A 14,779-nucleotide genomic window follows, 5' to 3' on the forward strand; every position below is an offset into this window, starting at 1 on the left:
AGTAGACTTTCTACCGTGTTCGTTTAAGCATCACTGTACCAATGCTGAATTTCCCCCAAGTCAAATTATGGTAAAGAGGAGCAGAAGTTTAGACTTTGTTTCTTTTTTCGGAGAGAAATCTCTGAATTCATCTCAAACAGAGATCGACTGACCTGTCAGCCTGGGTTTACCCTCCTGAGAACCACAATTTCTAGCTCACCTCGCACAGCTTGCAATGCTGAAGGCCCTAAATTCCAGGGAAGGACGTTCTTCCAGGGAATCTCAGGGAAGTGCTCTCTCTGACTGAGGAGGCTGTGGCAATCGATGAATGATTGGTGTCAAATGAAGAGTGCACAAATGGGGTACTAGCTGCTGGCAGGAAAGGCACTGGATGCCTTGGCTGGAGCCGCGTTGTGGCCGTGGGGTGAGTCCAGGCTGGACACAGCCTGACACAAGCTTCAGGATACACTTGTGGGCTCAGGTGGGAGGGTGAAGATGGGCAGCATGACAGGAACCAATCTAATTGGAGAGGTCCACAAAATGAGGAGGGAGATGCCACTGGGCCAGCAGTTTCGGCTTTTAGAATCAAGAGAAGAAAATCTAGTCTTTCTAGTGGGAAGACAAAAAGAGGAAGTACCCTGACTTCCGTAGGGGTCATCATCATTGGATAAATTACATTACACGAATGAGCAGACCCAGAACAAGGCTTGGAGTGTGTAAAATGGCTCCTCAGTGACGTTGGAGGCCCGCAACTGCCTCTCAGAGGTCGGTGCCATTTCAGACGATCTTCACGTCTACGCACACGCGTGAACACCAACGCCGGGCTCACGTCTAACTCCTCTGCTGAGGCTCTGAGTTCCTGACTGGGTCGAGGCTGCTCAAGGCTGGCTTCGCGCCGGTGGCATGCCTGGGATTCATCAGGGAACATTCCAGGAGCAGAAAAGAGGCAGAGCTCTTCTCCCCTTTGCTGCAGAAGTGTGAAGAAAGGACGATGACTCCAAGATGAGAGGCCATGAGAGCTCAGGATCAGGGGACATCAGAGGACCACAGGGGTGGCTTTAGAGATGCCAAGGAGGGTCCCAAGAGCCCCACCCAAGGTGCAGTTCCCCAGGAATCTGGTCCACTCCAGGCAAGGGCACGTAAGATCTGGACCAAACCAGGGAAATGAAGTTGAGGGTGGGGAAGAAAAGGCCAGGAGCGTAGCAGGGGCCAGACCCAGGCTTCCCTGAATCAGGGGTCCAACTCCAAGTTACCCACAGACCCAGCCCAAGAGAACCCAATGGGCCAGGCAGCCCCCTGTTGGTACTCAGCTGCCCAGCAGTCTTGTCGAAGCACTGGAGGCAGCAGCCCTTGGACAAATGGCTCTGGCAGAGAGCAGGAAGCCTGGAGTGGCTGAGTGCCGGGGAGGAGCTGGGGCCAGGAAATGCTGGCCACACGAGGCCACATGGGAGCCCCATCGGGAAGAAAAGAAGAAGTCTGGTGAAGGAGAAACAAGGCCCCGTTCTCTCCTGGGGCATGAGGTCAGGGGAAATAGGAATAACAAATATACAGGGCTTACTATGCTGCCGTGTCCTCTTCTCACTGATGTATCGAATTCCATAACTACCCTAGGAAGTAAATTGTAAAATTATCCCCAATTTGAAAACGAGGAAACAGAGTCCCATAGGGCTTAAGCAACTGGCCCAGGGTCATCAAACTATTAAGTGGCAGAGCTTGGGTTTCTTAAACAGGCTCCAGGGTCCACGTCTTTAACCGTGTAATAGACAGCCTCTTTGATGACGCAGCATGAGGCCAGGAACACTGTTGGCAAAAATGAGAAGGTGAGACAGATTTAATTAAGATCTTGCTTAAAAGGGAGCCAAGTGGTTGCCAGCTTTTCCACGCTACAGTCCTACCTTCCTATTTCACATGTGGAGACAAGAAAGAAATGTATCTCTTTCTTGAAAAATAGAATCTTTGTTCCTCTAACCAGTTGAGCAGTCAGGGTGAGCTTTGGAGGCACGCTTAGGAATTTGCTCCTGATCTCTGGGGATTGGAGTGGGCTATACTGCTCACCACGCCATCTCCCGCTTGACTCTTCTGGCCCTCATCCTGGTGCTGCCCACACCCCTAGGGCCCTTCTCCGAGAGGCTCCCAGCTCTCTCCACAGAGCTATGTGGGCCAGACCCTGCCACCTCCCCCCATCTCCACTGACAGTGTCCTGAATCCGTCCACTCCTCAGCTGTCTGTGCAGGAAAATCAACCCAAGGTTTTGTGCCATAAATATTTTTCCCCATTCATTCTCAATAGCAGTGCATTTTCTGGAAATATAATGCTTTTATCCAGCATGATGAGTCATAATGGTGGATGGGAGAAGACTGAGGAGGGAGGCCCTTGGAACCATCTAATCCCCTAGGAACTGGCTCTCTCTGCGAAAAACGTGTCTGATTCCATAGCCTACCTTCTAAGCTTCCAGATATATTGTTAAATCAACTTGATTGAAGTATAAGGTCAGTACAACAAACAGCATCTATTTATGAGTTTTGACAGGATACGTGCCTGCAGATCTCCCTCCCCAATCAAAATATACATTTCCATTTCCCCCAAAGATTCCTCCTGCCCCAGGCAGCCCCTTTCTTCACCCCCAGCTCCCAGGCAGCCACCATGTGTCCACTTTGAGATGCAGTTGGAGACATTTTTTCCTGTATTGTTTGGGATCAGGAATGCTCTGGACAGTGACAGAAAAAGTCCATTTGTCTTTAAGAACATACATATGCATGTGTAATCCCAGAAATCACTCCATCCACCAAGCAGCAAACAAATAAATTCACCCCGTAGCAGGTTCGAATCAATGGAACACCATCTCTCTGTGTCCCGAGTAAAAGCAGGGTAAAGTACATTTTTACACTTTTTCATTTAGCAGTGGTTTTCCACCCTGACTAAGCCTGATTCTGAAGTGATAAGAAGGACCCTTAATATGAAAGCAATTGCAAGCCATGTTTTTATTGACGATTCGATGAATTTTGCTGTGTCCCAGAGTCATTCCACGACCATTTGGCTGTTTTTTGTTTATTTGGCTCTAACCTGCCTATTTTAGTTTTCCCCCAAGGCTGTTAAATGTGGGTTAATAGTTGTGTGTGCCTCTTAGATCATCTCAAATAGAAAAATTCTTCTTTCCTGCTAAATGAGAATTAATTGTATTTGAGCTCAGAGCTCTTTTTCCTAAAGCATTAGGGTTGTGGATAATGACATTCATTTCTCCTCTTGGGCCCAGCAGCCAAACCTAGAATAATCCCATTCAATTCAAAAGACATTTATAGAGTATTTGCTTTTTGCAAGATACTTTCTTACTCATGCTATCTAAAAATGAGGAGGATGCTACTGTCTTAAAACAATAGCAGTGACGACAACAACAAAAACCCTATAGCAAGGAAGTCACCGAATACACAAGTACGTAAGCTGAAAGAGATCCCATCTGGGTGGGGGCTTTGTGTAACCATGGGAAATAAGGTAGGAGTAGGGCGGGGATATATTCTGCACGGGGAAGACTGCTGGCTGTTTTTGAGAGACCTCAAGTCATCTGTCAGAAACCAAGAGTTAAATCTGGGGACCGATAGTAGATCATGATTAAGAAAAAAAAAAGTTTATTCTTAAATCAGGGGGCATTGGAGCAATTGAAGGTTAAAGCAGGGAATGATATGATTTGAACCTGCAGGAATGGGAAGGATAGATGGAAAGTGGGCAGGCCTGGAGGTGGGAGGACCCGTTACAAAGCTCCTGTAGCCATTCACCTGGGAGATGAGGAGGAAATATATGAGAGAGGCATATGGAACTGGAAGACTTGTAGCTTTGTGGATGGGGGGGGGGGGTGACCCAAGCTTGCAAAGCTAAAGCCTGGGAAGAGATCAGGAGTATGGGTGTATAAAGGAACTGGCTGTCTGTTGGCCATAACTGGAGAAGTGAGAGTCAACAAGTTTCAGGCAGTTATCAGCTCAGAGGAGGAAGCCTCCCCCATTGACTCTTCAGTGAAGCACGTGATGTGTGAACCCATGCTTCTCCTGCTGTTAGGGGATTGCCTAGGCAGCACTGTATCAAGGTGACAAATTCCACAGACAGTGGCTTGGCCATCATTTTGTGAGTGAGCATATGGGGAGAAGGTGAGGAGACAGCTACCAACAATGGAGCAGATTAAATACTTTGCAGGGTCTTTCCTCTACTGCACAACTGGATTCTAGATCAATGACAGCAATACTGTTTTAAACCCTGTCTCGGTGCATAAGAAGCAGTTATAACGAATCAGCCCAAGACATTTTCAGATAAACAGAAGCCGGGAGGGTTTACCACGACAGATAATCACCAAGGGAACTTCTAAAGAATATACTTAAAGAAGAAGGAAAATAACCCTAGAAGAATGAACCATATAAGTAAACTCAAAGACACGTTTCTTACATAATGAGAATAATGTCTAATTTGGAGCGGGGAAATATAGCCAAAGGCTGAACAGTGAAAAAGAAGTGATCAGATTTAGTGTCCTAATGTCCTTGAATTTATTGAGTGAAGTAGACATTAGGATATTGAATAATCTGCTGAGTTGTTAATTGTTAAATTTCAAGAGTGAACAGTAAAATAATAGAAATGAAATAGAATTTCCAAATCTGTAGAGAACAGTGAAATAGGATAACATTCAAAACAAACAAACAAACCAAATCAAACCAAACCTAGAAGGCAAATAAAGGAGAAAATGGAAACAGAGAAGGCTGGACACACAGAAAGCACAAAGAAAGAAAATAGAAATAAGTCCATTTATAGCATTAAGTTCCAAAAAAAAAAAAAAGACTAAACATTTTGGCTGAAAAGCATCGATTGTCACCCTAAATTTTTTTAAATCCAGGAGTATTCTGTTTCAAGAGACACATCTCAAACATAAGGAGAGAGAAATGTTGGAAGTAAAAGCATGGAAATGGGTACAGCAGGCAGATTCTAAAGGGCAGAATGCTGGGGTAGCTACATTAATGTTAAACAAAGTGCCTTCCACACAAAATGGATTATTAAAAATGAAGTGTTTGATTTCAGCACAATAAGAGATTGAACTCACCAGGATGATAGACTCCTTCTTGGCTTGGATGCACCTCTCTCATCTGTCATCTCTCCTCTTTCACTGTGACCACTTGAGTTGAGAACTTCGTCAACCCTTCTCCTTCCATCATGTCCCATTGCAGCTCATTGTCCGTTCAGCAACCAGTGTGGTCCTCCTACAAGTCAGGTGGCTCCTCACGAGAAAGGCCCCAATTCCTGAGCATGATGTGTGCACGTAGCACAGGCTCATCTGCACTGTACCCCACCTCCCCACTTCTGCCCCATCGCAGCTATTAGACTCCACCATGGTGAACGATGCTCAGATCCTCCGAAACACCACATTGCCTCTGGTCTCCAGGCCTTTGGACATGTGCTCCCTCTGTCTGATTTGATCTGTCCTCTCTACTCACTTGGTTGGCTGACCCCATCAAGGCTTCACTCAAATGCCTCCTCTTCTTGGAAGCCTTCTCTGACCTCCCTTTTCGGGATTGGGGCCCTTTCTGTTCTGGCTTTAAGAGCACACTTAGTATATTTCATCACATTATTTCACACTTTTTTGTCCTCGCCTCTTTACTTGCCTGCCTCCCCGAGTAAGCTGTGAGCTCCTTGAAGGCAAGTACTTATGATGTCAACAGCATTTATCAAGCACCTACTGTGTGCCAGGCATTCTTCTAAGAGGTAGGGATAGAGCCATGAACAAAAAAGATAGACAAAACTTCCGTCTTATGCCTCTCACGTTCTAGTGGATGGAGCTGGACAACAAACCCTATAAATGAGGAGAAGATAGAGTTCTCCTCTATAAGGAGATAATAGGTGCTTGGAGGGATATAAAGCAAGAAAAGGGATAAGGAGTACATGGTGAAGGTGAAATTTTAAGTAAGATGGCAAGAAGACATTTAAGCACAAACTTGGAAGAAGTGAGGGAATATCAGAGAAAGAACATTTAAGAGAGAAGAACAGCCAGTGCAAAGACCCTGAGCAGAAGTGTGGCCTGTGCACAGACCAACAAGGAGGCCAGTGTGGCCAGAGTGGAGTGAGCAAAGGGCCCAGTGGTGAAAGTTGAGCTCAGGCAGCTACTGGTAGATTGCTTTGGGTCTTGTGGTCCATTGAAAGAATTTGACATTTATTTTGAGTGGGAAGCCTTTGGAGGATATTGAACAGAGGAATGGCATGACCTGACTCCAATTTAAATTACCATGATTTTAAATAATATAATAGAATATTTTAATATAGTATATTTTAAAGGCATTCTGAATGCCATATTGAAAAAAGACCAAGGGAGACAAGAGTGGGAGCTGGGAGACAAATTAGAAGGCATTGTACTAATCTAGTCGAGATGAAGTTGGCTTGGATTCAGGAGGTAACAGTGGAGGTGAAATCTGAATATAGCTTGCTAATGGGTTGAATACAGCAGGTCAGAGGAAGAGGCAAGTAAAGGATGAAGGCAAAGTGTTTGGCTGAAGCAACTGGAAGGATGGAGTTGTCATTACCAAGATGGAACCAATGTTGGATGAGTGTGGAGGGGAGAGTAGGGTCCACAGGGGAGGAGGAATTCAGTTTGGATCATGTAAATCTGAAATGCTTAGTAGACCTCCAAGTGGTATGTCCCACAGTGAGTTGGCTATACAAATCTGGAACTGAGGATCAGGCTTGGTTTGGAGATAGAAACTTGGCACAATTAGCCAAGTTAGCCTAGAGATACTACCAAAAGCCCCCAGAATGGCAAGCTCTCCAGGAGAGTGGGTGTAGAGAGAAGAGGTGGTTTCACCTGCACCCTGCAAAGCGTTCTGGCCCACAATCATTGCCCCGTATAAAGACTAAGAAAAAACAATTGAAGTTGCTGATGAATAGATCCTGTTGACCTTCAAGAGAGCAATGTCAGTGAAGAGTTGTGGTAAAAGCCAAACTACAGCGCACTAAGGAGAGAGAGAGAGTGGAAAACCAAGGACAAAGCAAGGAGGTAATGAGAGCTGTGGCTGGAGATTTCTGGGCATAAAATCTGGTTGTGTTTGTAGCTTGAACGAAATGAAGGAGAGGGAGAAATAATGACTTAAGGTCCCTATGGAGTGAGGAGGACACAGAGTTGAAAGAAGTGAACAAATGTGAAGGAAGACAGGTTTTGAGGGGTAGGGAAGATAACTTCTCAACAAAGTGGGAGGCAAGATTCCCTAGGGCAGTGAGGGTCCAGGACATCAAGCTAGGGATTGGGATGATGGGCACATTTAAAAAAAATCTAGACCCTGCTGGGGGGGGTTAGGGTGTTGGCTGTCAGAGTCACAGGAGGCGAATGAGAAGATGAGAGACTTCGGGTGAGGTCCAGGCCCCGTTGGAATATGGGTCTGCAGTGGGTATGGGCAGTCAGCACCTGGCCCTGACCCTGGGGAAGCAGGAACCAAGGGAACTTGTAGCACCTGCAGTTCTGAGTGACCACGAGGTACCAGGGTGGCAGCCCATGGTTCGCAGAAATGTCTTAAAGATACGGCTTGTCCTACCAATGGACATGAAAAGGAAATTATGAAAACAATACCATTTACAGTAGAATCAAAAAAGATAAAATACTTGGGAATAAATTTAACCGAAGAAGTATACACTGAAAGACTCAGACACTGAAAACTACAAAACATTGTTGAAACAAATGAAAGACCTAAATAAAAAAATACATCATGTGTTCCTTGATCAGAAGACTTAGTGCTGTTAACGGCAGTCCTCCCTGAGTTGATCTACAGATTCCGTGTAGTACCTATCAAAATTCCAACTGCTTTTTTTGCGGAAATGGAAAAAAAAAGGTAATCCTAAAATTCATATGAAAATGCGAGAGATCCAGAGTAGCCAGAATGACGTTGAAAAAGAACAAAGTTAAAAGACTCACATTTCCAAATCTTAAACTTACTACAGAGCTGGACCAATCAAGATATTGTAGTGCTCTCAGAAGGTTAGGCACATGGGTCGATGGAATAGAATTCTGATTCCAGAAATAAATGCCACATTTATAGTCAATTAATTTTTAACAAGGATGAGAAGACAATTCAATAGGGAAAAAGCCTTTTCAACAATCTTGCAACAACAAATAGCCACATGAAAAAGAAGGAATTTAGACCCACACCTTACATCATATATAAAAATTAACTCAAAATGGATCAAAGATCTAAATTTAAGAGCTCAAACTATAAAATTCTTAGAAGACATAAGGGTAAATCTTCATGACCTTGGGTTTGGCAGTGTTTTCTTAGATAGGACATCAAAAGCATAAGTAATCAAAGAAAAAAATTGGTAAGTTGAACTTCATCAAAATTTTAAAAATTTGTGCTTCAAAGGATACTCTCAAGAAAGTGGAAAAAAGAAAACAAAACAAAATAAAACAAAAAAGAGAGTGGAAGGGGGTGCCTGGGTGGCTCAGTCGTTAAGTGTCTGCCTTTGGCTCAGGGTGTGATCCCAGCATTCTGGGATCGAGCCCCACATCAGGTTCCTCCGCTGGGAGCCTGCTTCTTCCTCTCCCACTCCCCCTGCTTGTGTTCCCTCTCTCACTGGCTATGTCTCTCTCTGTCAAATAAATAAAATCTTAAAAAAAAAAAAAAAAGTGGAAGAACAACCCACAGAATGGGAGAAAGTATCTCCACTCATACATATATCTGAAAAAGGTCTAGCATCCAGAATATATAAAGAACTCTTACAACTCAACAATAAAAGACAATTTGCCCAACTGAAAAATAGGCAAAGGTCTGAATTGACATTTCTCCAAAGATCTACAGGTGGCCAATAAGCACATAAAAAGATGCTCAACGTCATTAGTTATGAAGGAAATGCAAATCAAAACCGCATTGAGATACCACTTTGCACCCAGTCAATGGCTAGAATTTTTCTAAAAAGAAAGGAGAAAAGGAAAACACAATAACAAGAGTTTACGGGGATGTGGATGAATTGGAACCCTGGCTCATTGCTGGTGGGCCTGTAAACTGTGCAGCTGCTTTGAAACCATTTGGCAAGTCCTCAAGTTAAGCACAGATGTACCGCCTGACCCAACAATTAGCAATTCTACTTCTAGACACAGAGTTAAGAGGATTGAAAACATATGTCACACAAAAGCTTATACATGAATGTTCATAGCAGCATAATTCATAATAGCCAAAAAGTGGAAAAACCCAAATATCCATCACTTAGTCAGTGGATGCCCAGAATGATCCAGAGGAAATGAGATACTCCCACACCTCCTTGGAGTGAGACACCAGATTATGTTGCACCAAAAACTTGAGAAGGGGTACGAGGGGCGGGGGATGGAGCAAGAGTTACAGAAGACACTGTGGGGTGGGAAGAATTGCACTGAAGTCTAGGAAAGTTGAAGCCAGAATGTTCTAGAAGAAGGCCAAAAAAGGAATCAGCTGGAGCAAAGCCTTGAAGGCAGGAAAGCCTGTTGGACGTGCAGAGGACAGGGAGCAGAGGTCCTTAAGGAAGGGATGCCGGGGATGGGGAGCTGGGGAGGTGAACTAGACAGTGGTCCAAAGACATCACAAAGACTCACAATCCAGGACTGGCACAAGAAGGGGGATGTGGTTGGCATGAGGTCCGAGCACACACCACCCTCCTGCCTTGTGGGGGAGAAGCAGTGTGACATCTGTTGGTGTAGCTTTGCCCCACCATCCTTTCAGACGACAGCGCCTTTCCCCTGACCCTGGCCCCTTGGCCAGGCCAGGAGAAACTATGCGTGTGTTTTTGGCTTGAGAAAGCACCTCCCCCAGAAAAAGGAAATCCTGTAGGGCCTCCCCACCCTCCCTGCCCACCCCGATGCCTGCACAGCTTGGGGCTGGTGCTTGGCTGTGCAGGTCCTAGAAAGCTGGGGTCTCATCCTTTGCTCACAGACTTCAAAAGGGAGAGCCTCTAACTCCCAGTGGCATTTAGCTTCGCTCTTTAAACATCTGGGTGACAGATACGCTCAGTTAATTAATGTTCTTAGCGCTGTTCATTTGCCTGCTGGATAATAGATTGATTCATAATTTCAATAGCAGCTGTGTCTATCTTTCCCCTGAACATAAAGACAGCTTGCTGTCATTCATCACTTCGCATTTGGTGAATTTGAGGATATTCACAGAGACGTTGTTTAGGGAGGGGCGAGGAGGGCTTTTGATTTTCTTATCATTTTGCCTCTGACAATCACTCTGATTTGGAACTAATTGGGGTTTAAAGCGCATGTTAACCGCATCTCTCTCAAGGGCACTTAATAAACTCCCTGTCACTTGTTTTAGAGGGGAGCAGGTGGGCTCGCCTTTGGGGATCAGAGCAGAGGGTTTCTGAGTGGTTTTCATCTGCAGTGAGAACCCCTGCAGAAAATCTTATCCCCTGGAGAAGAGGCACTGACGGACCAGAACTACCTTCTGGCTTCGTTCCCAGCCACAAATGCCCAGGCTCTCAGAAGCCCAGGATCCTGTAGGAGGAGGCCCTCTGTGACTCAGCAGCTGGGCCAGGGCAGCCAACCATGTGGGTCTCTAGGGTCAAGGAGAGAGGCCAGGACCCAACCAGGTGACCAGATGTCTTCACACCTCAGTTTCTTCATCTTTAAAACGGGGAGAGTAATAGAAACTTATCGCATGGAGTTGTTGTAAAATTCACATTCTTTATTCTCTGTACAATGCTTAGAAATAATGCGAAGTGTGCCTTTAATCCATGCAAGCTGGTAATTTTATTTTTTAATTTATTCAGCACCAGCTGTTTATTAATAACCATCCCTCCTACCCCCACCACCTCATCGGATGTGAGAGCAAAAATGAGACATGTACTTGCCTGTCTCATTGCCTTCACCAGCCCGCCCTGGCATTATCAGTGGAAACACAGCCACGTCCTCATAGTCTCAGAACCCAGTTCCCAGGCTGGTCGTACAGAGAACTCTTCAAAACAAGCTTGTGGAGCTTAAATGAATGGACATAGCTGCTTCTTTTAAACAATGTCATTCATCACGTTTACAATGTGCTCATCCACAAACAGGTTGTGAGCACTGGGTCTGTGATTTTCTCCTAGCAGGGAAGGCAATTAATTAGACACAGTCCCTGCCCCTAAAAGCATGAAAGATGGATGAATGCATTTGCTCAAAGGTTGGAATACAGAATTTTAAACAACACAGGCAGGCCGGAGAGGGAGGCCACTGGAGTAGCATGGGTCCCACTGTGGGAAGGATGGTAGACAGCACCATCTCCGTATCAGTTAGCTCTTGCTGCATAACAACTATCCCCCCAAAACTCACTGGCCTAAAGCAATCTGCATTTGTTGTGCATTATCCAGAGCAACTGGATGGTTCTGTGATCCAGCCCAGGCTCAGCCAGTTTCAGCTGGCCTCATTCATACATCTCCTGGCAGCTGGCAGGTCAGCCGAGGGCTGCCTAACCTAGGATGACCTCATCCACTTGTCTGGTGGTTGGCCGGCTGTTGGTTGGGCCATCCAGAGCTTACTGCCACAGTGTTGGCAGGACTCTAAGAGCGAGAGGGTGGAAGCACGCAAGGCTAAAGGTCTAGTCCGGGAACTGGCACATCCTTGCTTCCGCTACATTCTGTTGGTCAAAGCAAGTCACCTGTATCCAAGGGATGGAGAAACAGACTTCACTTCTTGAAGGACATTGCTTTGAAAGTCATATTGCCCAGGGTGTATAGAAGGAAGAGTGAAGGATGCGGCTTTTTAAAAAGATTTTATTTATTTATTTGAGAGAGAGAGGGAGAGAGAGGGAGAAAGTGAACAGGAGTGGGGGGAGGGGCAAATGGAGAGGGAGAGAGAATTTCAAGCAGACTGCATGCTGAGCATGGAGCCTGATGCAGGGATTGATCCCAAGACCCTGAGATCATGACCTGAGTGGAAACCAAGAGAGTCGGACACTTGACCGACTGAGCCGCCCTGGTGCCCTGGGTGTGGCTGCAATCTCCCACAATCCCCCAGCATTTGTTGGTGTGCATGGAGTGGAAAGCAAGCGCCAGGACTGTGGTGCCATTTAGAACGCTTCTGCTTTTTCATCCTTATAAATAACGTCGCGGCAAACATCCTATACACGTTAACTTGTGTTCCCGGTTTTGATGGTTACCTTGGGATAGATTTCTAAAAGTGGATTTCTTGGGTCAAAAGAGAAAAAAACATTTTAAGACCACAAAGTATATATTTTGAAATCCCCTTTTTGAAAGGTTGTCGTAATTTACCCCCACTCCAGCCCATTTTCTGCTAACCTTGACAAAATGGGAATAGGGTTTTTTTTTCCAATATGGTATCACCTTGCCATTTTAACTTATTTATTTTAACACTTATTAGGTTAAATGCTTTTTAATATGTCTGTTTCTTTTTCAGTGACCTGCCTTTTTGTGTACTTTACAGCAGGGTGGAATTAATTACTTAATCCCAATTTACAAATGAGGTAGAAATACAGACTCAGAAAGCTTAAGTGACTTATTCAGGGTGGCCCAGCCAGCTGGGAGCAGAGCTGAGCTTTAGTACTGCTCTTTCATTTATTCCTGCTCCCTCATGTTGCTGGACAGAAGCCCACAAGTCCAGAAACACTGACTGAGGACATGCTTAAAGAAATCAGCCTGGCCCTGGGGACACTGTATCCAGACTTAGCAAGCCGGGGGGCCTCCTGAGCAGGGCTCACCAGTGAACAGGGCGCCTGGCAGCGGGACTGCGGCCGTGGTGGGGGGCATGGGTGAGACCTGCAGACCTGAGTCACATCTCCCCACCCTGTCCTCTGCTCTCTTCCCCAGCTTGCCCGCTATACCAAGGAGGGCTTCCTGCACTTGGGCGCCCTGGGGACCACCACGCTCCTCCCCGACACCCGCTGCCTGGTGGACAACTCCAAGAGTCGGCTGCCCCAGCTCCTCGACTGTGACAAGGTCAAGAGCAGCTTGTACAAGCGCTGGAACTTCATCCAGGTGAGGGCCCCAGGGAAAAGGCCAGCACCCCCGAGCGGGTGAGGCTGCCGCAGGCCACAGGGAGAGCTGCCTTCCCCAGCAAAGCGCCCCCGAGGTCTCCAGCCCCGGGCCAGCCTCATGAACCCAGGGCACGTCCAGGGGGAGTCAGCAGGGGGGCGGGTGGTGGCATGTGGGACGGTCTCCCAGGTCCCTGCAGCAGCACCAGGCAGGCTGGGCTCTGATGGATCTCCGGAGGGGGTGTGCGGTGATTTCCCTGAAATCTGGTAGGACGGAGAAAGTCAGACCTCAGATCTCCTTGGAAATCCCCCCACTCGGCGCTTGTTGCCTGGTTCAGCCATTCAGAGTGGTGAAGCTGATACATTTTCTGACTTCAGGGTTTCTGGAGGAGGCTCCGATGATCCCTCCCCCTGTGCAAAGAATTTCGGTGGGACTGCTCCCCATGAGAGGCCACGTGCCAGGCACTGCAGTGGTTAAACCTCTTTCCCTGTCTCTCTCTCTGTCCACATCTCTCGCTCTGCCTTTCTGACTCTCTCTGTTTCTTTCTCTCGTTCTCTTGTCTATCTCTGTCTCTTATTCTCTATATCTCTGTCTCCATCTGTCTCTTTCTCTCTTTGTCTCTGTGTCTCTCTGTGTTTCTGTCCATCTGTCTGTCTTTCTCTCCTCCTCCTACCCAGAATGGAGCCATTATGAACAAGGGCACAGGGCGTTGCCTGGAGGTGGAGAACCGGGGCCTGGCTGGCATTGACCTCATTCTCCGCAGCTGCACAGGACAGAGGTGGACAATTAAGAACTCGATCAAGTAGCGGGGAGCAGCAGGGGCCCCCAGAGCTTGGCCCCCGGGACGGCGTCTGCCCGTCTTCTGGACCAGCCGCACTGGTGGAGAGACAGCAGGAAGCCAGTAGGTGCTCAGCGGGCCTCCCGGGGCTTCTCCAGGGCAGCACAGGGGCCCCAGATGGAGATTTGGTGTCCCCTTCAGCTGCCATGAGGCCCATGCTCCCTGGAAAAGCCCCCCACCCCTCCTCTGGAAACCCGGGAGCCGCGTCTTCTGCCGCCTGGATGTGGACCGCGTACCGTGGAGTGAAACCCCCACGTGCTCCGTGTCCTCTTCCCAGCCACTCTCAGGACTGGGACTGGCAGGGGTCCCTCCTCTTTCTCATCTCTTGCAGCTGCAGCAGCTTCTGAATGCCACCCCCAGCCCTCGACAGAGTGGGGGGAGGTGCTCAGCCGCATCCCATCTCCCGCTCTTCGGAGGAGGCCCTGAGGCCCTGAGACTCCGTGTCCCTTGACATTGCTTCTGCCCAGATGCCCATTTACAAGGTGGGCTCCACCCCCAACCTTTCCATCAGACGGGCAGCCCTGGACTTTTCTGGACCCTCCCTTAAGATGGTCTGGAAGGAATTAACGCTTCCACGGCCACCCACCGGGGCACGAGGCTCCCAGGTTTCTGGGCCAGCAGCTCTGCCTGTGTCTATAGGGAGCCAGAGACAGTCGTGGCTGTGAGGGGGCCCCCAGGGCCGGAGCCAGGCCGGTGCAGCTCTGCCCTCCCGGGGACCAGGGAGCCCTGACTCACGGAGGCTGCCACAGGCGCCTCGTCCTGGAGCGTGAAGACTGAAGCCAGCAGAGCAGAGGGGGGCCTGGACCCTGGAGGATGCTCTGTGTTCCCCTTGATTCCCCCCGTGCTCTGCCGGCTGACAGGGGAGAAGGCAGTCGATTCCTCTCTGAAGAGTAATAATTTTTTTCGATTGCCCTCTGGTTAGGGTGCACTTATAAATCAGAGTTAATATATGGATGCGTGTGCATGCCTGTGAGTACGTGTGCGTGTGTGGCATGCATGACAGCGTGTGCGTGCGTGCAT

General features: G+C 47.6%; 1 protein-coding gene across 3 annotated transcripts in view; it reads left to right on the forward strand.

Annotated features, from left to right (window-relative positions):
- The window catches only part of GALNT17 (polypeptide N-acetylgalactosaminyltransferase 17), a 432,856-nt gene extending 418,450 nt beyond the window's left edge, over nt 1-14,406 (forward strand). For 2 of the 3 annotated variants that reach the window (XM_040634984.1, XM_008698564.2), the window contains exons 10-11: nt 12,757-12,924; nt 13,599-14,406. In XM_040634984.1, coding sequence (XP_040490918.1) covers nt 12,757-12,924; nt 13,599-13,727 — 297 coding nt within the window. In that variant the 3' untranslated portion in view covers nt 13,728-14,406. The remainder of the gene's footprint in view (nt 1-12,756; nt 12,925-13,598) is intronic. The other variant, XM_040634985.1, reaches the window with a different exon arrangement.
- The last annotated feature ends 373 nt before the right edge of the window (nt 14,407-14,779 follow it).

Source organism: Ursus maritimus, unplaced genomic scaffold (genome assembly GCF_017311325.1).
Source record: "Ursus maritimus isolate PB19 unplaced genomic scaffold, ASM1731132v1 scaffold_2, whole genome shotgun sequence".
NCBI classification, from domain to species: Eukaryota; Metazoa; Chordata; class Mammalia; order Carnivora; family Ursidae; genus Ursus; species Ursus maritimus.